The following is a 27910-nucleotide window of genomic DNA, read 5'->3' as shown; positions in this document are numbered from 1 at the left end:
TTCCCATAATTCCAAAATGTCATGTTTCGTACATAGCTGGAAGATATCAGAACGGAGAACATACTGCACAAATCTGAATTTGCTATTAAGAGCATGTTTGACATTTATAGATAATCTTCACTCCCTGATATCTAATGTAAAATAGGGTTACAAATGCATGCTTATATGACAAGTAATAGGACCACCTAAAATATATTAAAAGAAAATCATGGCTTCCACTATGTTAACTTTAGCCATGAGCTTGTTAGGCATTAATATTTTTGAGAAAAATAATACAATTACATGGAAATATTTACACAGCCGTAATCTTGGGTTCATGGGGAGTGACTTATATGTAAGCTCCACTCCTGGTTACTTTTTTGGGTACGTCTATGTGGTTTTTTTTGGCACCAGTATACAAGTAGATCGCCACTACCTTTTTAAAGAGTATTTTTTACTTTTTAGTCTAGCTTTGTAGTTTCCCAAATACCTAACTGCTCCCAATTTGCATAGTTTTCCAGTGTCAGAATAGGTCCACTTCAGTCATCATCATAACTACCTACCTGTTTCTTTCAGCGTTCTTAATGTCTGTAATTTTATACACCCTGAGAGAGCGACTGAGCTTAGCTGAATACTGTCGCAACCCTCTCTTTAGAGAGGCACTCTTGCAAAAGAACAGCGTCCTATGCTGGGCTCTAACGTCCTGAACCAGGATAAAATCAGCTCTTTTACCAAATTAAGAGGTTCTTCATCGAGATCTGACCTGACATAAATATTTCTGGATAAATCCAATCAAGATCAGGTTTCTGGGGATAAAGGGTAGGATTTGGTACAAGTCCAACCGGGAGGACTTTCGTACACTTCTTATCATTGGTTGATAACCAACCAACTCTTTTCGCTACTTCCGCCTCCTCCTCCTCCGCCTCTCTAGGAGGCAGAGTTTGAGAGCTGATCTTTTGCAGAGCAGTTCTTTTGCAGAGCAGCATGGCGTCGGTTTTGAGGAGCGTGCAGGTAATAAATAGGCAATAACATGTGCGGCGCCGCCACTGGACTTGGGCATGGAGAGGCGGGGGAGAGAGAAATCCATGCTAATACCAAGGAAGATCTCATTCCGTTCGCGGTAGAAATTGCGGGAGATCCACCCCCACTGATAGCGAGTAGGGAAAGGGACCAGAGGGATTAATTTCCCGTAGGGACGTAAGGGAGCAAAAAGGAAGATCTGAATAACGCATTCCATTTTTAGAATTCGGAGTTTTCTATGTAATTATCGTAAGAAATGTAGTATTCAGTGCAGTACAGTCAAAGCAAATGTGGCATAGATCAGTTTCAACTGTAGAATAATTTCAAGCATTTTTCTAACCTAGTACAAGTGTAATATTTAGTCAGCTCAAATATTGTCCCAAAGGTGCTTTCCCAAAAGGTAACTGGTTTTTCTTGGTATTTTCCTAGAGAACATTTTGCTTCTTGGGTGAGAAACTAAGCCAAGAAAAGTCCAGCTGCCTTTTGCAAAAGCATCTTTGGGACAATTATGACCTGGATGTTTGAGAAGCTCCATAAACAGATCAAATACTGCCACTGGCAGGAAGTGTCCTTCAAGCTGAACATGTACTGGTAAACATATGGAAGAAACCATCTCTTATACCTTTCTGAAGGTTATGTGAATTTCTCTGCCCTTTAACTCTTAGGTAGCAGGCTAAACAAATGCAAATAAAAGCAGCCTTCCCCCCCCCCCCAACATGGGTTATGGGGTTAGTTTCTGTCTCTCATACAGACAGATGTCAGGAAGTTTTGCTGGGAAAATAGTCATTTTACAAATTGATCACTTTTTTTTGTACTAAACATCTTATTCCCTTTGTCCAGAATGAAGCTGTTTTCCTAAATGGTCACATGAGGCAATTCTGTTGCCATTGCTGCCTGGAGAAAAAGATCCAGGGCAGAGGAGGACCTTGAGATTCATTACTCTTGCTATCTCTGAAGCAAAGAAACTATGTAGAAGAAAGAGGAAATTTTTCTTTGGGAAATACTGGACTGCCTTTTATACTGAGGGAAGTCTGGAGGCACATACCTAGCTATGAAAAGCATAGGACTTGTATTACTAGTCGTACTGCCTGTTAAGTCTGTAGTTATTGATTTGTATCCCATCTTTTATTTTTACAAATAATTCACAACAGCAAAATATCCCACACACTTTCCTCCTTCTATTTTCTCCGTAACAACACCCCTGTGAAGTAGTAATCTTATTATTTTCTTTACCTACCAGGGCATGGTTGGCTTTGTGACCGGTGGGGCTTCTGGACTGGGCCGTGCTACAGTGGAACGATTAATACGACAGGGAGGCAGTGCTGTGATTGTGGACCTGCCAACATCTGATGGCGAAAGCATGGCTAAGTCCCTGGGAAACAGATGCATCTTTACTCCAGCTGATGTAAAGATTGTTTGATGGGGAGCTGGGGCTTTCTCTCTCCCCAGGTGTGAGTAGGGATGTGGAAAAAGAATGTAACAGCAGACCTGGATCATACTGTCAAAACTGTCTTTATTCAGGTGACATCAGAGTTAGATGTGAAGGCTGCACTGGCCACAGCAAAGGAGAAATTTGGACATATAGATATGGGAGTGAACTGTGCTGGGATTGCAGTGGCATTCAAGACATACAATGTGCACAAAGATCATTCTCATAGTTTGGAGGACTTCCAGAGAGTCATCAATGTGAGTATATGGTGAGACTGACCTCTTAGCTCATTATAGTTTTGTTATTTGATCTTATTCCAAGTACTTCCAATGTATTATTTTTTAAATTAATATGGCTGCCCTAACAATAAAAAACACAGAATAATAAGCAGCTGAGGTAAAAACAGAATCAACAAAACCATTGTATGGCCTCTGCCACACATTGGGATTCTCAAGTTCAGTGACAAAACCATGCATAGCTATAGGCAAGTAGGGTTGGGACCAAGTATGATCTCTGTGGAGATGATCTTCCAAAGGATGGGTACCATAATAGAATAAACTCTCTTCCTGGGCCCTGCCAGATAGCGCTCCTTAATAGATTGACCCAGAACCTGTATTTTCTGACAGATCTAATGGGGAGAAGCAATCTTGGCAGGAAAGGTTTAGATAACTTACCAATTAAATTGCATTAACATTGTTGCAGTGCTCCTCTTCAGGACTTTAACCAACTAATATGCTTTTTCCAGAACAGTTTATGCCCTTTCAACACCCAGTTCTTAGCTCCTCTCTACTTATCATCTGAGCAAATTTACTGGGGTTTTCAATGGTTTTCTAAGCTCCAGTACGTTTTTTAATCCAGGTTTTGTCTTGAGAACATTGTGCCTTCTACCAAACCTGCAAATTCCTCCTCAGATGTGGATGCTTTCATAATCGCTATCTAAATATGGGAAGAATTGAATTTGCTGTTAGAGGGCCATTCAGAACGAAGGAATATTATTGTTTGGCCATGAGTTTATTCTACAGTATTGTGCTGATGGAATGATCTTGCTTGGCAGTGCTGGTTTTGGTGTGGGAAACGTAGTCAAGATTTTGAGTTCTTGCATTTCATTTGTGCTTTTCAGGTCAATATTGCTGGGACATTCAATGTGATTCGTCTGATTGCAAGTGTGATGAGTAAAAATGAGCCAAACTCAGATGGACAGAGAGGAGTGATCATCAACACTGCCAGTGTGGCTGCCTACGAGGGCCAGGTAAATCCCAAGCTGAACTTTCTTTAGTCAGTTTAGCTTCATTGGCAAAGGCCAGAAATCCATAATTTAAATAGAACGAATATAGATGAATGTGTTAGTGGTCTTACAATACAGGAGCATTAAAGTATGGTTGCTTTAGGAACCAGATTTTGGGGAGGGGACAAAATAGTGATCACATCAATAGAGCAAGAGAGTTCACATTTTTGTAATGGGAGTTAACCATTAAACCAATTAAGTGCTCTTCTAGACCTCAAGCACAATAGAACAGTTGGGCTGGGGGAGAAGGAATGACATGACTTATGGTGTGGAGTGTCACCATGTCATGCCTCATGTGTGATTTTAAAATGGTCATTAAACCTTCATTTGAAGTTAGTTGGCCCCAGCACGTGGCCCTTTATTTCCAGTTCTCTTTCTTTCTTGCCATTTCCTTTCCCTTGGCTCTCCTTAACTTCCACAACTTTATTGCAGGGCTGTTTGGCATTCCAATCAGAACTTTTCCTTGTTTGTTTCAAAACATATTTCCTCTGCTTATGACTATTTGTTTAGTGACTGCTCAGCGTTATGGTGGGGCTGAACAAAGAGTCTTACAACAGATTTCCCAAATTACAGCTGTTTATAGTGCCCCTGCAGTCATGTTATCAAAATTCAGGAATTTGGCAGGTTGCCTGCACTTTCGACTACAGGGGCAATTCCTCCCATCTATCTACCTCCCATCTGCCCTTTCAGCCTCCCATACACCACAGCCCTTAATGCCGTAACTGATTTTTGCCGTCTTCTTTCTCCCACTACTGACAAAGCATGCTCCTCCTGGCTCTTCCGGGGCAACTGCTGGCCACATTCTTCCCCAGGTTATGCATGGCAGTTTCCTGATGAGACCTGGGGAAGAGTCTCAGAAGGCCAGCAGCTGCCCCAGAAAAGGGCCAGGTCAGGCACGCCTCACCAGCAGTCGGCGTAAGAAGAGATGGCAAGAATTAGCTGGGGTGGTAGAATGCAGGATGGTAAGGGCGACTGAAGCTGGGACTCAGCTACGGCAGCTGTAGCTTCCTAGGACAGCAAGAAGCCCCTTTATACATCATGCTGCTGGCCTGGCCTGGGCATTGTGCTGCAGCTTGGGTTTCTTTCTTCTTTTTGGCATGTTCCACGGCATGCCAAAAAGTCGCTTTGTGCTGCACTGCTGAGCCAGGCTGGGGCTGGGCTTTGCATTGTGCTATATCGGGGGTAGGCAACCTCGGCTCTTTTATGACTTGTGCTGGCTCAGGAATTCTGGGAGTTGAAGTCCACAAATCATAAAAGAGCCAAGGTTGCCTACCCCTGTGCCATATCTTAGGGGCTTCTTGCATCCCCAGAGTTGTGTGTACTAAGAAGTCTTGAGAGTTGCAGTGTATTCTTTTCCCAGCTTCCCTGTTTCCACATCCATGCATGCTGCATCCTCTTTTCCCCGGCCTCTGAGTTTGTACTGCACTGCAGAATCCCCCCCCCACTCTTGCATGGCTGGTGCTAGGCATCCCAGAGCCTCTCCCACTCTCCTGTGGCACCCCCCATGCTCCTTACCTGGAACCCCTTCCACTTCCCACTTAATGACCAATACACCTGGAGTTCTAACAACAACCACGACTGCAAGAATTGCTGTACTTAAGCAAGATATGGTCATGTGATCCAGTACTTTATGACCACATCACTTAGCAACCCAAATGTGGCCATACGTTGAGGACTATCTGTATGCTCTTAGCAAGTGAATATGTTTTATTATATCATTTTTAGGAACTAAGCTCTTCTTCTTTTTTCATTATGCAGGTGGGACAGGCTGCCTATTCAGCTTCCAAAGGAGGCATTGTATCAATGACACTACCCATCGCCCGAGATCTTGCCCCTCTTGGGATTCGTGTTGTTACCATTGCACCAGGTAACTAAAACCACCCTGAATTTAAGCCCTAGGAGAGAAAAATATTTCTTTTAAAAGGTGTTTAGTCCTGGAATGGCAGGACTATTTGCATATGATCTCAACCTTCTTCAAACACTTAAACCTTATGTAATGTAATGGATTATGTACATACATCAGTTATGTAATAGATCAGTGGTGGTGAACCTATAGCAGGCGTGCCAGAGACGGTACTCAGAGCCCTCTCTGTGGGCACACACACTGTCGCTTCAGCCCCGCCTCCCCTGCGGCCCCCTCCTCACCAGCAGCCCCCCGGAGGAGAGTTGCCCCCGGGCGCGGTCCACGTGGAGCAGCGCAGCCAAGGACATGGCAGCCGGGTAGCAGGGACAATACTCTGCCCTTGCACCCCATCATGCGCAGATGATGCTGGGCATGATGGGGTGGGTGTGGCCACTATGGTGCTGCAGGGCCGCCTGGGCAATCTGCGGTGGGCCATGGAGACGGTGGGTGGCCCTGTGGGTCGACAGGGCAGAGTGGGGGGGGTGGAGTAGGGGGGCGGGGCGTTTTTTGGGCACTCGGTCTCTAAAAGGTTCTCCATCACTGTAATACATTATACAAACTTATGTTTTCATAATCAATTTTGAATGTTTCACTAATTTACATTATTTTGTTGGCTTAGTAGTTCCAAGGACTCCTCAGTAATCTCTTATCTCAGACTTCTGCAGTGCATGACCTAAGATTACTCCATACTTAATTCCTGGAGCACACAGCGTATTATGGCCTACTGCTTAATAGGGGTGACAATGTGTAACACCAGGAGGAGTAGCCCTGAGCAGCTTTTATTTCTTCTAGGGCTCTTTGAGACACCTCTACTGGGGACACTTCCTGAAAAAGTTCGGACATTCCTGGCACGACAGGTGCCCTTCCCAAGTCGCCTTGGGGCTCCAGAAGAATATGCTCATTTGGTACAATGCATAGCGGAGAATCCTATGCTAAATGGTGAAGTAATACGGCTTGATGGGGCTATCCGAATGCAGCCCTGAGCCATAGCCCAAGCCTGCAAGAAAAAAAGGTTGTTCTCCTTGGATCATAATCACAGTACTGAAATCAAGGTTGGCAAAAGAAATGATTAACATCTGACACTGAATAAATCAATAATCAGATATTGTTCTTTTCTTTCACTTGCTGTATAGGCTCACCCTGACACCCCTTCCCCCATTGCTAGTAGCCATACTGAAAGCTATATTTTTATGCATCTCCAATTTCTTTTAACAGACTTCCCTCTAATTCTGAAATACAGAGACAATTGTTTCTGGCTAAAGTCACCCTGATTTATTTAACCATGGTTTATCAAACCATAAATGTCCAGGTATCGACAAAAGGCTATGTTGTAAACCATGGTTTGCAAAGTTGTTGATTTTAAAAATGACTATATCATTTTTGCATGTTAAGTCTGTTGGGGTCATGATCTCTGTCCCTTCTCTCACTACATTTCTGTATTTTGGCAACCCAGACCCACCATTGGGGTGTGTGATTTTTGGGGGGGGAGGGGGCATACTTCCTAATATATTTTAAAGCAGGGAATGAGATGAGAGATAATGTAAATTGTTATTTCGCACTGTAAAAATCAGAGATTAAAAGCAGTGTTTAATAAATGCAACTTTTAGGACTGTACATGTTGAGGTGATTTAGAAAACGCACTTTGGACTTGGTGCAAGCTCAGTGCTTTTTGCTTTTTCAGGCTTGTGCTGAAGCCTGAAAACAGGCAGGTTGCTTTAATGAAGAGAAAATAAGGGTCAGGTTATATATGCTAGTTTTGAATCCTTTTCAAAGAGTGCAGAGTTTGGCCCCCATTTTTCAGTGTTTCTGAAGTTCCCCTTCCCAGTGCCATTTAAAAAAATATGGTAACAAATATTATACACCTCTGGTTTATTGAACTATATGAATACATAGCTTTTTGGTCTAGTGACTTTCCTCATCTGTAATTCTGCTCATGTAATTTTCATTTCCCTCATAAAGAAGAGTGAGTATAAAATGTCTCAAGATAACCAAATGCAAAAGAAACCTGAAAAGTGGGGGGGGGGGAGAAAGAGAAGAAAGAATAGCAGTTGGAAAGGAAGTTCCAAAACATGAGTGTGGCAGGAAGATTCCAGTCTTGGTTCAGTAAAGTCTCTTTTGCAATAAAATTCAGATCTGATCTGGGAGTTTCCCATTAGGTTCTATTGCTTTTCTCTTTGAAAAAAGTGAATGGTGGCTTCTCTGGAGCACAGTGACTTGCTTGGTTCTAGGGATTATCTTATTTTCATATACTGATAGTGCCTTGTTCAATGACTGTTTGCAATTATGATAGTGCTGAAAAAAATAACTACAAATAATGCCTGCATTTATAATTTTTGTAGCATTCCCCCAATCATCTGATTGCCGTTGCAGTGAGTAAACATTGTCCGATGCCTGTTCTTTTTCTCCCCCATTGCAGAGTAGAGAGATTGGAGAGGAAGGGACTACAAGAGAGTAAGCAGGCATACAATAGAGAATACACCAGGTGCTTTGCATAGTGTACTTGTGACTGCTAGCATCACCACATTCGTTTCAATTTGTAGTCTTTATTGTGTGCCTGCTTATTCTCTTGTAATCTCTTCTCCAGATTAATTCCTTCCTTGCTAATTATCCCAACACCGGGAGAAATGGCCAGAGGGGAAAAAGGAAGGCATAATTTCCCATATGCGATTTTCCACTTAGGGACTGCTTTGCTTAAGGACAGAGCTGCCAGTCCCAAATGTGAACGCTAAACAAGGACTACCTGTACTATAAGCACAAACCTGGATGACAAAACATGCATCACAATACAAATACTACAACTTGTATCCTGCAAGCTGATATGTAAGTGTACAACTGCAGCATTGACAGGATAATATTGTCACCGCACATCTGTTATTTTAGTTTGTTGCAAATGCAGATAAATGTAAACTTAAGTACTTAACTTGGGAGTCCCCCACGTGAGATCAAGAAGTGAACCCTGTGGAATTATAGTTAGCTTTGATCGTACAATGGCTCTTGTTTGTCAAGGAGATGACTTTCAAACTATTATGAATGAAATCATTAGACAATAAATACTCAACATTTTGATTCTCTGAATATGGTATATATCCATACAGGTTTTGTGTAATGTTTTATGTACCAAACATCTGATCCTGAAAGTACTCCTCCCTCAATTTCAAAGCTCTACATCAGACAAGTCAAACTCGTGATGTCACACGATGTATCGGGACTATTTTGCCGTTGCTGGCAAAGGGGTGGGGCATGGCTTCCGCATGATGCGTCCGGCTCGTAGGCCGGCAGTTTGACATCCCTGCTCTACATGATCATATTTAAACAGGTTCAGGGTGCATTTCAGGCCCAGGCTGGTATCGCTCTTCTACAGCCAGTTGAGATGTCCTTTTTCCATAAGAAAATGAACTTTATTTTGCATACCAAAACTGTTGCCAGCTGCATCTTCCATCAGCGGCTGCTAGTGTTAAACTGCGAATAATAGTGGGCTGTAGGTGCATTGGTGTAGACTTCTTTCTCCAGATACCGCAAGCTGTCAAAGAAAAGAATGTAGTCAGATTGTATGGAAAAGATTATGACTTCATTTGTCCCAGGGCTGAAATCCTTCACTGACAGAATTTAACCTAGGAATACATAGAAACCAGACATGTGTATAATGCATTTCTATGATTAACTGCATATAGCATCTTGATGTCTCTGGTTTTTGGCTGACTAGGTGGATTTTTTAGATAGTTATGAGCAGTATATTTATTTCAAAATGCAGTCCTGAAAAAAAGGTTCAGAAAAATATGAAAATTAATATTTCACTTCCAGTCTGCCTGTTTTTCCAGCATGTAGCTTTCCATTTGCAGCTTAATTATTAATGAAATCTGTACACCTCCCAACGAGTCTAATTGGTTCACAAATAATCATCATTAATAATAAAACAATAGGGGAATAAACAAGAAGGAATAAAAGAGAACAAACCAGGCAGGAAGAAAAACAAGCCCACACAAGCTAATGGGGCTTTTAATCACTCTTGCCAAAGGCCTAGCTCAGTGATGGCGAACCTTTTAGAGACCGAGTGCCCAAAAACTGGCCTGCCCCCCACTCCACCCGCCCGCAGGGCCACTCGCCACAAATCGTCCAGGCAGCCTTGCAGCGCCATGGCGGCCACACCCTCCGCCCGCACCCCACAGCATCATCTGCACGTGATGGGGTGCGAGGGCGGAGTCTTGCCCCTGCTGCCTGGCTGCCATGTGCTTGGTTGCACTGCTCTGCGTGGGCCGCGCCTGAGGGAGCCTCTTCTCCGGGCAGGCTGCTGGTGAGGAGGGGGTTGTGGGGGGAGGCGGGGCTGGGGCAACAGCGTGTGTGCCCACAGAGAGGGCTCCGAGTGACACCTCTGGCATGCGTGCCATAGGTGTGCCACCACTGGCCTAGCTGAAGTACCAGGGCTTTCAGGCTTTTGGAAACACCAGCAAGGGGACGGGGTGTGGGTGTGGGTGGGTGAACTGGATCTTGGGGAAGCTCATTCCAGAGAGCAGGCTCTGCAACAGAACAGGCCTACTCGGAAGGCCTTTCAGAGGACACTTTTTAATTGGAAGTACCTACAAGCCTGCCAAATAGTAGATGGTTCAAGGACGATGCTTGCAGAGCTCCGTTCTTTCGCATCTTACCAGTTTCTCCCTCTGTTGCCTCTTAGTCCCCTCAAATCCAAGAAAATGCCTTTCACACTTCTGTGCAATGTTGTACCCCTGGATTGCTTACTTGGATTTCTGTGCATCCGCCAATTCCTGGTTGTAATTGTCCAGGCTCTTCTCCAGCTGCGCACGGAAGTTTTGCTCCTGCTCCTCCATCTGCATGGCCGCACGAGCTGCCAGCTCCCTCTGTCTGTCCCACTCAGCCTCCCGTTGGCTTTCCTGTTGCCGAAGTCTCTGCAGGGGGAACAAAGAGGCGCATGAAATGTGAGAACAGACACACGGGGCAGATGGGGCAATCCCTGGTTCCAAATTTTAGCACACCACAAACTGAAACAGGGGAAGTAGGCAAGATATTGTACCGCACTCTCAACTTCTCTCCCATTCTGATGGTGCTCACACAAAGCTACTGGGCTTTTGGTAAGGATTCACTGAGAGATAGTATATGTGTGAAGCCCTTTCCAAGTACTTGAAACTGCAAAATGTGTAAAAAGGAATTAGCTGGCTTCCAAGTTTTGTCACCCGCCCTCTAGTGCAATTAATAAGCATGGGCAAAGGAGATATATTGACTAATGCTAGGCTCAGGGAAAGGAAAATATAATAAACTCTAAATGAGGACTCTTCCAAGACCATATTCTTTCCCAGAAACAATTGTTAGGAAAACCTTCACAGCTTTAATACAGTATGCGTGGACTTCAGCTCTCAGAATTGCCCAGCCAGTCTACACATCTTAAGGTTGCCAAGGTTGAGATAGACTCGAGAGAACACAATTTTGCCCTAAAAGGAGACAATTGCAACTCCAGATCACTTAAACTTCTCAGTCCAAGTTAAAAGCCTCTGTACAAGCAACTCTTATGTCTGGCAGAATTATGCTCCCCTCCCAGGGAAGAATGGAAACAGAGGAATCTTCACGCCTGTTAAGATCTCACAACAATACGCAGTTTCTGAGTTTGTTCATGGGGTAATCACAGAACAAGATTCTCCTTTTCTGCCTTGCATTGATTATGAGTTGTTAGCCGGGTACAGACCAATCCAGGCTAACACAAATAAATATATTATGTTACTATGCAAAGCCTCACCTATTACAGGCAGTCCTCAACTTACAACAGATGATTTAGGGACCGTTCAAAGTTATAATAGCACTGAAAAAAGCGACAAATTGCCACTTATTACAACTATTACGCCATCTCCATGGTCACGTGATCAAAATTCAGACATTTGACAACTGACTCATAGTTATGACAGTTGCGGTGTCCTGGGGGGGGGTGTCACGTGATCGTTTTCTTTTTGTGGCCTTCTGGCAAGCAAAGTCAATGGGGAAGCCAGATTCACTTAAAAACTGTGTTACTAACTTAACAACTGCAGTGATTCATTTGACAACTGTGGCAAGAGAGGTCATAAGATGGGGCAAAAGTCACTTAACTGCCTCTCTTAGCAATGGAAATTTTAAGCTCAGTTGTGGTCATAAGCCGAGGACGGCCTGTCCCTGTTTCCTGTGTTTGTGGTCATTCCTCCACAGGAGCCGGTTCCCCTCAGCCCTCCTCCTCCTCTCATCCCTCACCTGGTTTTCTCGGCACTGTTCTTTCTGCATTTGCCACACCGCCTGCAGCTGCTCAGGGCTCATCCCCTTCCAGCGGTCAGTAATCACACGGTTTGACCCCAGCAAGCTTTTAGCAACGCTAGGGTCCTCCAACAGGAGATTGCCAGTCAGATGGTTGTGGATCTCAGCATAGTTATCATCCTGATCACGCTGCTGGGACAGACGTTGCTGCTCTGCAACCTCTGCCGCCTGGTTCAGGGGCAAAAGAGAAGAGGTGAGCTAACAAAGGGTCAGCATTCCCCTCGCCCACGCCCTCCGTCAGTCGTTGGGGATACAGCACAGGGACACGTCTTCCCAATCTTCCCACAGTCACCTTTCTTGAGGCGGTATTCTGGGACACGGTATAGAGAAATGGCTGGGAGAATCCAAAACTACCTGCGCTCGATTAAAGTCTGCGACTGCCACGGCTTTAGCCCTCCGACATTCTTCCTCTAATTGTGCCAGCTCCTGGGCTCGCAAATCCAGCTCTATCCTTTTTTTGTCGTCCAGATTATCTGCAAGGTTGGGAGGGTAAAACAGGTGCAATACAAGGCAATCTATACAAAACATACCCCACTTAATTACAGGTTATCGAATTACAGTTGTGGATATTCTTCCTTTCCTTATACCCAAATGGTTTGTGGCAGAGCCAGCGCAGGGAGCAGGTGGGTGTTATTTTTCATAGTAGCAACTGCAGAGCAACTTTTCTTTTGTTGACTTCCTGTGGAGGTACAGTTCATCCCAAGAACAACTCTGCTTCTGGTTCCCCAATCCAAACGTACCTGCGTATTTTTGATCAGCAAGTTTCTTATTCTGCTCATTTCTCTGCTTCTCCAGCGCATGCTTGTTCTGCTCCTTCTGCAGTTTTTGGCGGGCGGTTGCATTCAGATCCTCACCAGAAAAGGACTGCATGCTAGAAGGGCCACAGCATGGGTCGTCATCACTCACACGGGCCGGCTGCCCTTTGCGTACCGCCTCAGGGTCATGGATATCCCACTCCCGCCGCATAGAAGGCTGCTGCTCCCGCTCATGGAACTCCACCAGATCCTGGCATAAATGTTTCTTCTGCTGGTGCTCTTCTTCCGCCAACATCTGGGCAATCTTGTCACACTGCACCCTGTCTGCATCTATACAAAAAAGAATAGTGCTACGCAGTGCACAATTTGTGCCATGTGCCCCTATGAAATAAAATAGGATGGGGTGCATATTCTGCACCAAATTAATGAAAATTTAACACCCAGAAAGCGCAAACTGTATGGAAATGAAAAACCACAACCCCTCCCCAAGCATCCCAAAGAAATGGGCTTATACTGCAACTGTAGCAATATCCTGTATCAGTTGTTCTCAACCTTTCTAATGCCGCGACCCCATAATACAGTTCCCCATGTTGTGGTGACCCCCAACCACTTATACATCACCGGGTGCCAGGGGCGTGGCCAAAGAAAAGGGGGAAAAAATGGCGGACAGCCTTGTTTGGCGACCCCCATGAAATGGTCGTTCGACCCCAAATGGGGTCCCGACCCACAGGTTAAGAACCACTGTCCTATATAGTTTGAACTGACAAGTTTTCATATATGGTTATTTATCAATAGGTTAATATATTGGATAAACTAACTATCCAATTGGCCCAAAATTTCTGCGGCTAAGTGAGACATTTGTTAAGTGAGTTTTGCCCCATTGTCTGCGACATTACTTGCCCCGGTTGTTAAGTGAATCGCTGCACTTTTTAAATTAGTAACACAGTTAAGTGAATCTGGCTTCCCCATTGACTTTGCTTTGTCAGTAGGTTGCAAAGGGTGATCACGTATAAATAGGAACCAGTTGCCAAGCATCTGGATTTTGATCACATGACCATGGGGTTGCTGTAACAGGTGTAAGTGTTACAGCACCTCTAAGTCAGTTCTTTCAGTGATGTTGCAACTTCAAATGGTCACTAAATGAACTATTACAAGTCGAGGACTACCTGTACTTTGTCATCCGCACTGACCTCCAGTTGATTTTCAGCCATAATTGAAATTGAGGGGAATCAGAAAACACGTTACAATGCATTAAATCAGACTATCATCCTAAAGCTGCATTGTGTGATAGTATGACTGAATTCTGATTGCATTTTTTTTCTGGCTTGACTTTTTGCTGTATGTGGGTGTTAATGCTGAGAAAGATTTTTATCCCTCTCCCACACCAAACCTCACCGCCTCTCCCCAGATGGCAGAACAGTTCACCACATCTATTCAATGATGACACTATCTACAAGATTTCCTGAGAGCCTCTAAAAAACAGGGATGTTAAGTACAACCACCCAGGAATTGCTCATCCCTCTATTTACAAATCACAGTGGTTAATTAATTGGGCCCTCACATTAAGTCATAACGTGATTTGTTTTGATTTCGTATGTTGATTTAGCATGGTTAAGTATAGTTGTGTTAATTGAAGCTGATGGATTATATGTGAAATTCAGACAACCTTATTTGGCCTTGCTGATCTTTACAGCCTTGAATGGTTGAGGCCCAAGTATCTAAAGCAGTGTTTCCCAAACTTGACAATTTTAAGGCATGTGGACTTCAACTCCCAGAATTCCACAGCCAGCGTTGCTGGCTGTGGAATTCTGGGAGTTGAAGTCCTCATGCCTTAAAATTGTCAAGTTTGGGAAACACTGATCTAAAGGATATTTTTCCTTTTGTCTACTTGTCAGGGCACTTGTTTTTCTGATAAATGAAGGTAGGGAGGTTGTGCAAAAAAAGGCACTTCATCTTATGGCACCTCACCTCAGGAACTGTCACTTTAAGCAGGCTCCTCCACCCTTTCATTGCCTAATGTCTACCTTCTCTGTGTTAATTCTTGTATTTTATTGTCTTTTAATTTATAATTCATGAAGAATTATATTTGCTATAGGGCAGGCTACAATAACACTGCTCTGTTGAGCGAATAAGGAACAGAAGCTAAAGGAGAAAGCTATTAATGCTGCATAGGAACTTTACTCAGGATATTGTTGAATAAAAATTAGAGATGGCACTTGTCCATAGGACATAGATATTATAGATAATGTAAAGCTATATTAAATGTAGTGTACAGCTACTATTTTAAAAGAGCCCTAATTTTCTTGATCATCTTGATCTACCTCACAAAGGTTTCTGAACTATTCTTCTAATGTTGAGCATTTCGATGATACGATGCTCACCTATTTCCAACTACAGTCTCTGCAGTCATAATGGTTAAGAAGCCAAGGTTATTTTATTGTTTCCAAAATAAGAATGGAGAGTTACAACATTTCTGCACTTCTGCAGAATGTTAGTCTAGGTACAAGCCTTGCTTTGTGAAGCTAGATCTACAGGTCTGAAACTCACTTCAACCTATTCAATTTTCTCCCCATAGAATATAGTTATCAGTTAACTCAGGCTGTCTCCCACACCGGAGACTCTCACACTGTCTCCTAGAGAAAAACAATGCTGAAACCTGAAGGTAATATAAATGTGCAACTAACTCAAGTGAATTTTATCTATTTATTACTTCTAGGACGCATGGCTCGATAACACAGTGCAGCTAAGTTGTTTTAAAAATGGATAGAACAAATAAAATATCACAAGGGGCTCAGCGGGGAAGCTGCTGCTCTGTCACCATCTTAGCTCTGCTTCCTCAATAATAAACATACTTTATGGAACTATTGTAAACTTGAAGTTCGAAAGACTTGAAGCTTAAGTACCTGTTGAAAAATCTCCGCCAGGATTACCCAGTCTGTATTTTAAGATATTTGGAGAAAGCCCTGCACTTGCTGCTGTGGAAGGGCATCACAGCTTGGCTACAACCCAAAGAATCATGGCATTATTATTAAATGCTTAAGATGTACCTCATTACAAAGGCCTTTGGTTGTGACTTTGATTGTACACAACTCACCACTATTCAGGACTTTATTCCTTCTTTATTCTATCAATATACAATAAAAGTAAAACCCCAGACCTCTGTAGAAGTTATTTCAAAGTTTCACTGCCAATAAATCCATCTGCCTGAGAACTGTATCCTTGCATATCTTTGATATGATGTAAAGCTTCTTTCTTTCTTGCAACTATTTCAGAACTAGTTCATTATTATACCATCCATATGCTTTTATTGCATATTTCACATGGTAAGACACAACAAAGGATTGCAAGGCACAACTCCATTTTTCTTGTTGTGCTTGCTACTTTCCCTGAGTGCAGATGCTGAGCTTAGAAAAGACTGATTAAAACTCCGAAGACAATGAGGTGAGTTTATCTATTTATTTGACTTATATTCTACTCTGGTTCTAAGTGACTCCTTGCATTTTACAGCCTATAACCAATTAGATTGAAACAATATATAATCAGATCAGCATAAATTTCCCAGCATCAAAGAATTAGCCAATAATAAGACATTCATCTATCATGAGGGAACAAAAATATATGTAACTTCTCAAGACTTAACTGCCCACTGAAAAAGACAGGTCTTAACAGCTCTGGAAAAAAGTGAAAGCATAAATTTCCCACATAGAGGAATTAGCCAATAATAAGACATTCATCTATCATGAGGGAACAAAAATATATGTAACTTCTCAAGCCTTAACTGCCCACTGAAAAAGACAGGTCTTAACAGCTCTGGAAAAAACTGAAAGCATAAATTTCCCACATAAAGGAATTAGCCAATAATAAGACATTCATCTATCATGAGGGAACAAAAATATATGTAACTTCTCAAACCTTAACTGCCACTGAAAAAGACAGGTCTTAACAGCTCTGGAGAAAATTGAAAGCGTACATTTCCCACATAGAGGAATTAGCCAATAATAAGACATTCATCTATCATGAGGGAACAAAAATTTATATAACTTCTCAGGCCTTAACTGCCCATTGAAAAAGATAGGTCTTATCAGTTCTGAAGAAAGCTGAAAGAGTTGGAGCCTGCCTAATACCAGGAACCACCCAGACGTCCCAGCCCTGAGATCCCTGTAGTTGACACTACGGGTCTGGATCCAGAGAGAGAACTTGCTCTCAAATCTTAATGGATGGACAGAGAAGAAGGGTGGGGAAAGAGTTCTCCTGTTTTTTCTCTAGCAGTCCATGTCAGGAGACTTTTCCCCAGCTTCATTTGCCAAAATGGTAGAGGACTGGTCCTATTGTACCTGGTTTCCCCAGCTATAAGTAGCATCTTTTCTTTAAAAAAAAACTTATACAGTACTACAATCCTATAAATGGCTATTCAAAAGTAATTCTCACGAGTTCAATGGAACACTCATAGACTCATGTACAGTCGGTCAGAATTTTAAGATACTTCTCACTGTTTTAACGAGTTAACAAATTTTACTTCCTCAAGACACACGTTTTTCCATAAAATTAATCAAGAATTCGGGACAGGTTCGAATGAGTGGACTAGACAGGCTTACCAAAGGCTTCCTCTTGTCGCTTCTCTATATTCTCTCTCAGTTTGCGCTCTTCCACTTGCCTCTTCAAGCCTTCTATGTCCACCTTGAGGGCAAGGGACATTAATGACCATGCAGCTTAATAGCAAATTATGGTAAGGCAACTTCCTCAGCACATAGGATGCTCCCCTCCCACTTCATCCAACTACTGTAAAAGCAAAGGTACCTTAAAGACTCTACATTATGGCAAAGTAAGATTTTATGTTCCTGAACTTCATTTAGTTCAAAATGAAGCTGCAAGACCCTTGACAGAAACTGTTTTGAGTTCAAAAAATCTCCTAGGAGAGGGCAACAGCAAACCACTTGCATGGGATGGTTAAAAAACAACAGCTAGATGGGCACAGCCATAAAGTCACTATAAGTTAAGCCTAATGAGGAAAGAAATTTTGCATGTATTACCTTAAATACCAAAATGGCAAAGAAGCAAACCTGAAGACTTGCCTTATCTGTAGCCATCATATCTACAAAAATCTGAACAACCACTACATGGCAGCAATGAACAATCCGGTTAGAAAAAGTCGGCTTTTTCCCCAAGAACTCGGGCCAGGATGTTGACAGAGCTTACATAGGGTGCTTGTTAAGTGGTGATTTTAACTTTGTTTTAAATTGTTTCATTGTATTGTGTTTTTGTTTATTATGGAAAGGTTTGTTAAAAAGATGAATCTGGATTTTGGCAGTAAAAAAATAGTAGTTGTAACCTCCTCCCATGATTTGTATTACTCTTTCAGATCATCTAAAACAGTGGTTCTCAACCTTTTTAATGCCGCGACCCCCAACTGGTCGTAAATTGAGGACTACTCAACCGGTCGTAAGTCGAGGACTACTCAACTGGTGCAGCACCGTTTGCAGAATGGGACTTTTGGCGGGCTCAGCAGGGCAGAGACAGCCTGGACAATTCCTATTGGCTTTTGAAAGCCAATAGAATTAGACTCTATTCAAGAGAGTCATTCTATTGGCTTTCAAAAGCCAATAGAATAAAAGGGAGTAGCATAGCTAAGGAAAAGGGGGGAAAAAATGGCGGACTGCGTTGTTTGGCGACCCCCGTGAAATGGTTGTTCGACCCCAAATGGGGTCCCGACCCACAGGTTGAGAACTACTGATCTAAAAGGCCCTGCTACATCTCTTATCATCAGAATTTTGTTTAGCAAGAACACATTGAACCTGACTTTTAACTATGTTTTTTTTGCTGCCGGTGGCGAATTAAGTTTTAATCTCTTGTTTTAATGTATTTTCAAAATACCAAGTTTCTTTACTTTTCTGATGAAACTTCTTTATGTGCCAATTTTGTAATGCAAATTAAATGTAGAAAATGCTTGATTTTGACTTAAGAATTCCAGGAATCAAACCAGTTGTGGTTTAACATTTGTAAGATGTTTAGTTTTATAGTTTTAACAGTGTTGTATACTGTTTTAACTTTGGATTGAGATCAACCAGAATTGGTTATAAGATGGGCAGCTATATAAATGTTTTACATAAGTAAACCTCAATTAAATAATGGTTTAATGCTGTGTATCAACCTAGTCTCTTTTTATTACACCTATTTGGGGAGATATATTTCAATCAATTCAATTTTGCATTAAATTTCAGAATGCTGAAGGTAAAACTGGAGCCCTGTTTCCTTCATATATTATTTTAATGAGTTCAAAGCTAACAAATTTCATGCCACAAAGAAACTCACTTGCTCCATTCAAAATCCAATTCATGGCAAGCCCTCACATTTACTCAGTTTTAGGGGTCGCCAGCCAAAAGTAGACTGCCTTTACTGAAATATAAGTTTAAATGGAGTTTCTTAACCCTTCTTTCAGCTTTCCACAATACTGTATTCAAATCAGTACACCGGGGCTGGCATGTATTTTCTAGAATAGAACTGGAAACCCATTTCAAATCATGTATGCTTGGCTTGCAAGGTGCGTATTAATCACTGTTTTCTGGGTTCCTTTCAGTCACAACAAAGCATACATGTAGTTAAATGGTTCCTGTTGCACAACACTAAATGAACATTAACTTCTCCGGAAAGCCACCGTTCATATTCAGAAAGGTTAGCAAGCAGACGAATTTCTATCACTGGTGAAGGGGAGGCACCCATTCTCCCAATACCCACTCCGGGAGTCTTACCCCCATTGTACGGTAGCGAGCATTGAAGATGCGGCTCTGTCTCTGCTTCTCCCGGGTCCGGCGGGCTTCAATGGCAGCCGCCTCTCTCAGGTCGGCCTGAATGTCCACCTTATGCATCGTTGCACCTGGAACAGGCTGCAGAAACGTTTAGAAACTTGTGACCGGCTGTTCGGAGCTAGAGATGGAAACTAACGATCTGGTGATTCCCCTGGATTCTGTGACAAAGATAATCCTAAATCGATCGAGTTGGGGGGGGGGAGATTTCCTTGCTTATGAGATAACCCGCAGAAGTTCAGAGTTAGGAGCCCTAGAAATTCAAGACGGGGGGGGAGTTTGTCGGTGATTTCCTTCGCAGGCAATCCTTTCGGACTGACCGTTTGCAAATTAAAATAACCTGCAATTGGGGACCGGGACTATATAGACTTAAATAATAGTCTCCCCCTTCGCTTCCCGCGCTCCTCTTTCGGCAAGTTTTGTTGACGTCTGGTTTCTGTGGCAACGACTTCGCAATCTCGCCCTTTCGAGCGGATGTAGTCGATCTACCGGAACGTCGATTTATGCAAATTTAGAAGGGCTGTAAAAAAAAAAAAAAAAGCCTATCAGCAAGCGGAAAAGCGAGCGCGCGTTCGGGTGAAGGCCACCGCTAGAGGTGGGTGGGATGGGAACAGTTTCGTATATAAAACGCCTCCAGAGGGGACAAGCCAATCAAACGCCTGTTTATTTAGAAGGAGGCGTGGCTGCCGCCACGGACCAAGGAGCGCTGCCGGGTTTTGGGTTGCGAATGTAGTGGCGAGCTCTCGCGAGATTTTTTGGGCGCCCGCCCTTGTGGAAAGCGGGCTTCAGCGGACGGAGTCGGGGTCTCAGGGGTGCCGGCCGAGGGTCCCTGTTTTCGCGTGTCGGGGCCCACCGCCCCTTACTGCTCCCCTGCTCCCTTCTTGCCTTCGCGACATGGGGTTCCTGAAGCTGATCGAGATCGAGAACTTCAAATCGTACAAGGGGCGGCAAATTATCGGGCCCTTCCGGCGCTTCACGGCCATCATCGGGCCCAATGGATCTGGTAGGCAAACCTCGGCTGGAGCGGGCCAGGGGAAGTCCGTATATATATGTGTGTGGGGGGAGGGCAAATACGGTTTAATTTAGTCCCGCACAAACGACCCTCGGTGGGCTTCGGCGAGAACAAAGCTCGCTGAGGTGCGTGTTGCACGTCTGAAGGAATCGCTGTTCTGGGTTTGCTCTGCGGCTTGCTTGGCCTGAGTTGAAGGCAGTTAGGCTGGCATCCGTGAGAACGATATGGAGAAATTGTCAGCTCCTGGATACATACACACACTGTACGCAGCGGAGAGGTGCCTGGTTACTACACTAAGTTGCATGATTTATCCTTCTGATTGACATCTGCTGCTGAAAGGGAACAATGCCTAATGAACACAATGTCTGGTGTGCAGCCTTTTTTTCATTGACTTCTATATCTGGGCTGCACCCTATCTGAATTCACACAATATATTAAATTGTATGTTTTATGGTTTAAAAAGGTTATAGGATTAAGGACTGGAATTTGGCAACATTATTTATTTCAAGTTCTATAACTCAACTCTGTGACTGCAGCATACAATATAAACCTTAATAATAATATGTAAACTGCTTGGCATGCTACTTTTTATCTTTGCTCTTTATGTTTAATTGATTTTATTGTAGTTTCTTGGTTGTGTGCCACCCAGAATCTGAGAGTTCAGTAGCATACAAGTTCAATAAAGTATTATTATTTGGGCTATAAACTGACTTGTAGTGAACACAGCCTGTTTGTGGGAGAGAGAGTAGGTATGATTAAGTGCTTCTCTCCAGCACACAACTTACCATCATAACGTAGAAAACTAGCATTGCAGGGCAATAGGCTAAAATCTGAGTGTGTGGGTGTTTTTTTTTTTTTTAATAGGAAGCAATACTGAACCATATGAACCACCTATATATACTTTGTAATAGTCAGAAAGTGGTTGGGTTTTCATCTGAATGTAAACTTTATGCTTATGTTCCACTTTCAGAAGACCTAACTCCTTTGTTTTTGTGTGTTTCTCAGTTCTGAGCACATTTTTATATTTGAAAATATTCATGTGGAGATGCTTTAGGTAGCACCTTTGAAGTTCCTGATTATGAATTCTACTTAATGCTGTTTCAGATGTGCTAAAAGTGTTGCCCATATGCTCACTTTTGCATATATATGAAGCTGCCTACCTGTTGGGCTCCATTGGGCAATATATAGCTATGGTAACAAGGCATGCCTGTGAGCAGATGTGTACATTAGAAGAATTTTGGGCTTAAGAAGGAGCAGGGGAACATTAATAAAATATAGTATTGAGGGATTTTTTTTTTTTTAAAAAAGTGCATTGGACCAAGTCCCAGGAGGTAGTATAACATTTAATTGCATAAAGATATCCCTGCTGAGATTCTGCCTGTTCTGCAGCTCCGAAAAATACTTAGCTTTCTCAGGATTAGTGATAGTATAGATCTGAAGAAAAGTTGAATTGGCAACCATTTGTCCATGCAGTCACTAGGAGTTGAGCCTTACCTGATGGCGTCTAACTAACTAGGACAATATAGAAAAAAAGATGAGGTTTGTCATAATGTGGTGTTGACATTGGTGAAAAGTAGTTTCAGTTTTTCTTATGTGTGTGTGTATGTTTATGAAAGATTTGCCCAAATATTACAAATTTAATCTTTACTATAAGATTTCAATAATTTCATAGGAGCAAAGAGGAAAATATCAGCTGTATCTGCATGTGGCTCAAGAAAAAGCCACTTCACCATGATGGGAGATAGTAATTATTGGCTGGATTGAAAACTCATATTAGTAAAACATGAAGAACTCATGGAGAGGTTGATAAAATACCACTCCTACTTTGCAATCAAAGGAGATTTTTTATAGGAGAAAAATTCATAATTTGCACATGCTCAGAAACAATACTCTGAAAAGATGAGCATGGCATAAAGATTGTAATACCTAGGCTTGGCAAGGGCTGAGTTAAATGACAGTCCAATATTTTACTAAGCACATTTATATTGAAATATATGTCTCTTTGCTGTCTTTCCTCCAGGCAAGTCCAACCTCATGGATGCCATCAGCTTTGTGCTTGGTGAAAAGACTAGCAATTTGAGAGTAAAGACTTTGCGAGACTTGATTCATGGAGCTCCTGTTGGGAAACCAGCCGCCAACCGGGCATTTGTCAGCATGGTCTACTCTGAAGATGGTATTGAAGATCGCACCTTTGCAAGAGTCATCGTGGGTAAGAGTTAAATATAGGTTGGGGAAATTATTTGGAGATCTAGAATGGATGGGGGCTCCGTTATCCCATGTTGCAAAAAGTTGGTGGTTGGACCTCAAGGATTGGTAGGGCTGGTCCCTTTTGAAGGAGTGACGGAGGGAGATAACTTACCTCAGAGAAAGATATAAAGGTTCAGGCGAAGTGGGATTAAAAGTCAATTCCATGGATATGGGATCTGAAATGAATCCCACTGTATTGAATAGAGGAATTTTCCTTACATTCCTCTATTCAATACAGCCCCAAACAATATAAAAGATATATTCTAATGTTTATATATATGTATGTATGTACGTACGTACATATATTTTGGTTGAAGGTAAATGAAATTTTTATCTTTTAGGAAGCTCATCAGAGTACAAAATAAACAATAAAGTAGTACAGTTGAGTGAATACAGTGAGGAGTTGGAAAAGCTGGGCATTCTGATCAAAGCTAGGAACTTCCTAGTTTTTCAGGTATGTATATTTTCAAATTTAGAATCCAGCTGAATTGCTTGGTCTCTTAGCATCAACAGAAGAGAATCCAATTCACTGGCTCTTCTCTCCTGCTGATTTAACAATGGCAACAGTGTACAGATAGTCTTTAACTTATGACTACTTATGACCAAAATTTTTGTTGGTAAGTGAGACAGTTGTAAAGTGAATTTTGCCTCCATTTTATGGCTCTTCTTGCCACATTTGTTAAGTGAATCGCAGTTGTTAAATTGATAACACAGTTGTTAAGTGAATCTGGCTTTACTTGGCAGAAGGTTGCCAAAGTTGATCACATGATGAATACTTCAACTGGGACATTGCAACCGTCATAAATATGAGTCAAGTGTCTGAATTTTTATCATGTAATCCTGGGGATGCTGTAACAGTCATAAGTGAAAATGGTCATAAGTCATTTCAGATAGTTACTAAACAAACTTGTAAGTTGAGGACTACCTGCATATGTTTAGGCTTGGGGGTATTCAAAATAGCTGAGTTGTATGCCTCTGTAGAAAGTCCACAGCAATTGTCGACTTCTCCAATACTGAAAGGACGATGGCTAAACAATCTTTTTGAGCTTGGTGATGGTCAACCTTTATTTAAAAGAGTGGCCATGTGAGATTATACTGCTGTTACGTTGAGTGCCAAAAGGGACTCCTGTGCTTTGGAGAAGATAATGCTGCTATCCTGCTAAGCTTGGCTTCTAGGAATAGTGACATGTAGGAGAGACAGATAGAAGTTCAGACTGATTCTCCACATTCCTAATGTTGAAGATATCCATCTCTCAGAGATGTTGCAGAGGCAGGTGACCATAGCTGATTTGGACTGTCTCTGCCATATTATTTTCCATTGGTCATGGAGGTTGGCAGTGATGGGAATCCAGAACATCAGAATCATACCTCTGATCCAGATTGTGCTAGAAGAAAGGAGGACATTATATTAGGTCTGATCTTGCCATTTTGGATTATTGAAGGCTGGAAGCTGCAGCTAGTGTGGAATGCAGTGGTAGAGGCAGTTATGAATGCACCTCGGTAAATCAGTGTTATACTTCTGCTTTACAAGCTGCGTTGGGTCCCAATGTGCTTCTGAATACAATTCAAGGTGCCATCTCTAAAGAGCCAGTTTGGTCTAATCAGTAAGGTACCAGGGTAGAAAATGGGAGACTATGAGTTCTTGTCCTGCCTTAATCATGAAAGCCGGCTAGGTGACCTTGGGCCAGTCACACACTCTCAACCTAACTCATTTCGCAGGGTGATTGTTATGGTGAAAATAGGAGGCGGAAAGTGTATTGGATATATTCATCACCTTGAGTTATTTGTAAAAATAATAAAGGCAGGATACAAATAAAAATAAATAAAACCCCCATGTTTTAAGGCTGGGTTATTTGTGGGACAGCCTCCCCAATTATTTCTGCCCATTCCACTAGGTCTGCCAGGTCCTTCCAATCAAAGTTTGTCATTTGATGGGACCTCAGAAATTTGCTTTTTCTGTATAGTGCCTGCCTTCTATAACACCATATGCGTACTGAGTTTAGATTGATTCTAACCTTGCTGGTCTTTCATAAAATACTGGATGTGGATGTTTTTCAGGGCCTGGGGATTGGGAGGTTAGATGGTCTGTTAAGAGGTGTCTTTTATTTATTTATTTTATATTTAATCTTTACTATTACTCAAGGTAGCAAACACACCTAACGCTCGTTCTTCCTGCTATTTTCCCTACAACAAACCTATGTGATGGATTGGATTCAGAGGTGATTAGCCCAGGCATACTCAACTGGCTTTCATATTTAAGGCGAGACTACAACTCACAGTTTTTTGGTTTTTAGGCCAGCACTATGGTATACCCACTGTCCTATAGAACAGGGGTCCTCAACCCATGGCTGCGGCATGCCGGGAACCCGTCTGCACAAACAAGCAAAGCCCCATCCATGAGATGCAGGCAGCACACAAAACCACGCCCCCTCCGGTCCGTGGAAAAACCTCTCTCCACGGAACCGGTCCCTGGTGCTCAAAAGGTTGGGGACCTCTGCTATAGAACAAGTTGTTTTGTAGGATTCGTCTTCAGTGACCAATGTTTGTTTTTTTCTACTCTGCTAGTATTGTGTTTCATTGTTACCAGTACCATATTCTTAGCTGAGTCACATATACGAGATGGGCAACTATATTCATAAATTAAATAAATTCCAGGGTGCGGTAGAGTCCATTGCAATGAAGAATCCCAAGGAACGCACGGCCCTCTTTGAAGAGATCAGTCGCTCAGGCGAGCTGGCTCAGGAGTATGACAAGCGCAAGAAGGAGATGGTCAAGGCAGAGGAAGACACCCAGTTCAATTACCATCGCAAGAAGAACATTGCAGCGGAGCGTAAGGAGGCCAAGCAGGAGAAAGAGGAGGTAACTTCAGAAGCTGCCTTTGTTACCATAGTTCAGTGTTTCCCAAACTTGACAATTTTAAGGCATGTGGACTTCAACTCCCAGAATTCCACAGCCAGCGTTGCTGGCTGTGGAATTCTGGAAGTTGAAGTCCTCATGCCTTAAAATTGTCAAGTTTGGGAAACACTGCCATAGTTAAATCCCATCTTTTATCTGGAAATTCACAGAGGTGCATATGGAGGCTCCTTCCTCATTTTATCCCTATTGCAGCAGCTTTGTGGACTAAAACCAAATCACTACCTCGCATTACCTAATGAGCTCTAAGGTTATGTAGGGAACTTGACTCTGATCCAGTCTGACACCTTAACCATTGTACCACGCTAGACATGCTTCCAAGGTGCTTGGTGGATTGGTGGTAGAGTCCCCTCTGTTTTCATTGTATTTGATTAAAGTAGACACTTGGTTCAATTTTATGTTATCCTTCTGTTTCCATCTTCTTTCCTGTTTGTTTATTTGTTTATTTATTTATTTCATCTCCTCCCAACAGACTGGAATGGTGTTCTAGCCTAATCCTCTGCTAGGCTTTCTTTTGTGGTGGTGGTGGTGATGGCTGCTTTCATTCAATCTGTGTCAAGAAACCTATTGTGAATATGTGTGATTCCCCCTCCCCCCCTTCCCATGATGTTTGAAGTATCTTTTAGGCAAAGATAGGATTAATGATACAGTTTTCTATGCCTTTTTATTCTTTTTGTTCTTTTGCTAATGCTTTTTCTAATTAAATCAGCTTTAAGCCCCTCCCTCTGCCAGTCATGTGCAAATAATGTTATTGTCTGAGAGAGGTCACACAAGCTCACTTAGAGATTGTCCAGTTGAATTGCCTTTATTTATTTATTTTTAATGTATATATCTGCCCACCTCATAACATGACTCTGGGTGGCATACAATAAGACAAACAGTTAAAAAAAATCTAAAATTATTAAAAACAAGTAAACACAAATATAAATAAGACTGCAGGAAAATGGACCGGCTTTCTACACATACTATAAACATTTAGTGGGTTCCCCATTTTCATGGGATTCTCAAGCCTGTTAGGAGAATTATGTTTAATGGATTTCCTGTAGACCAATAGGATTTGTCTTCCTGTACCAGTAGTGTCTGCATTCATTGAACTATTGGATACAGTTGCATTAGTTCTTCTCATACATGTTTTCTCTGCGAGACAATTTGTTTTGCATAATGTTTGAGAACTAGTTGTGCGGGTATAATATTCTTCAAGGATTAGGCTCTTCGTGGAAATATTCTGCTTTGCTTTTTAATTTTGTCTGATTTGTTGATTACTCCCTGGTCACATATTTAATAAAATTCGTTTGCTGCCAGTAACAAAACTTCAGCAACCATTTTGGATATCTTTCTGCTGTGCGCCTAAGGTTTTGGAAATTACATGCATCCTTGAAGTCTCACATTGAGCACAACTGCACTAAGCCACAATGTTTATTTCATTTTCCGGTAGTGGTGGATTTGCTCTAGTATATGATATGAATGCAATATTTGGCCACTGTAGGTTACAATTAAGAGGAATGGCTTGGCATAAGTAAACCAAGGAGTAATAAAATTGTGGCTTAATGTAACATGTGAACCCAACCTAAAAGCTGTTACCTAAGGTGTATGAAGTTGCTAATGTTAAGGGTTCTTTTGAAGGCTGTCTTAACTGGAATTTGAGCTTATTTAGACTGTGTGAAACATTCAGTGCTTTCCTTTTTGGGGAACCAGGCAGATCGATATCAGCGTCTAAAGGATGAGGTTGTGCGAGCTCAAGTCCAGCTCCAGCTCTTCAAGCTGTACCACAATGAGGCTGAAATTGAAAAACTGAACAAGGAACTGGGGTCCAAGAATAAGGAGATTGATAAGGATAAGAAGCGCATGGACAGAGTGGAGGACGAACTCAAGGACAGGAAGAAGGAGCTGGGCAAAGTCATGAGAGAGCAGCAGCAAATCGAAAAGGAGATCAAGTAAGGCTGGTGGTCTTGGCTTTCGGGGTATCGGAATTCAGGCTCATGGGATCTGCATCGTTTTTATATTACAACTCTGGGTCCCTTCACAGAATAAGAAGTCACCATGACTGAGTTTATCTATAGCTCAGTGAATTCTGAAAATGCTTCAATCCATTGTTAAGGAATCAGAACCATGGAGCCTGAGACTAGCCATGTGCAGTCTTGCACTTGTCTTTGTGATGCAGAATTAAAAGACTAGATAGTGTGCAGAATAAGTAACTCCGGAAACTGAGCTAAATTATCTACTAAATAGGACATCTTTGTGTTTGAGAGAATTAGGCAGTGTTACGAGTGCTTATTTTAAAA

At 42.3% G+C, this 27910-nt stretch overlaps 3 protein-coding genes across 3 annotated transcripts in view; 2 read left to right on the top strand and 1 right to left on the bottom strand.

Moving 5' to 3' along the window:
- Positions 1-885: 885 nt before the first annotated feature.
- HSD17B10 (hydroxysteroid 17-beta dehydrogenase 10) lies at positions 886-7230 on the top strand. Its single transcript, XM_039350645.1, has 6 exons — positions 886-990; positions 2240-2404; positions 2521-2685; positions 3549-3677; positions 5472-5580; positions 6409-7230. The coding sequence occupies exons 1-6, from the start codon at positions 964-966 to the stop codon at positions 6597-6599; spliced, it is 786 nt and encodes a 261-aa protein (XP_039206579.1). The 5' UTR covers positions 886-963; the 3' UTR covers positions 6600-7230.
- A 238-nt stretch (positions 7231-7468) lies between these two features.
- RIBC1 (RIB43A domain with coiled-coils 1) lies at positions 7469-20075 on the bottom strand. Its single transcript, XM_039350644.1, has 7 exons — positions 19403-20075; positions 17252-17333; positions 12642-12986; positions 12256-12374; positions 11842-12069; positions 10351-10517; positions 7469-9136 (listed from the first exon to the last, which is right to left on the bottom strand). The coding sequence occupies exons 1-7, from the start codon at positions 19517-19519 to the stop codon at positions 9055-9057; spliced, it is 1140 nt and encodes a 379-aa protein (XP_039206578.1). The 5' UTR covers positions 19520-20075; the 3' UTR covers positions 7469-9054.
- A 117-nt stretch (positions 20076-20192) lies between these two features.
- Positions 20193-27910, top strand: part of SMC1A (structural maintenance of chromosomes 1A) — a 31575-nt gene continuing 23857 nt past the window's right edge. The window contains exons 1-5 of the mRNA XM_039350641.1: positions 20193-20459; positions 22489-22677; positions 23057-23169; positions 25371-25574; positions 27324-27562. Of these exons, the coding sequence (XP_039206575.1) occupies positions 20351-20459; positions 22489-22677; positions 23057-23169; positions 25371-25574; positions 27324-27562 (854 nt within the window). The 5' untranslated portion in view covers positions 20193-20350. The remainder of the gene's footprint in view (positions 20460-22488; positions 22678-23056; positions 23170-25370; positions 25575-27323; positions 27563-27910) is intronic.

This window comes from Crotalus tigris, unplaced genomic scaffold (genome assembly GCF_016545835.1).
Source record: "Crotalus tigris isolate CLP2741 ecotype Arizona unplaced genomic scaffold, ASM1654583v1 scf7180000018343.506757, whole genome shotgun sequence".
Classification (NCBI taxonomy): domain Eukaryota; kingdom Metazoa; phylum Chordata; class Lepidosauria; order Squamata; family Viperidae; genus Crotalus; species Crotalus tigris.
The sequence above is the reverse complement of the archived record's forward strand: the minus strand, read 5'-3'. Positions and strand labels throughout refer to the sequence as shown.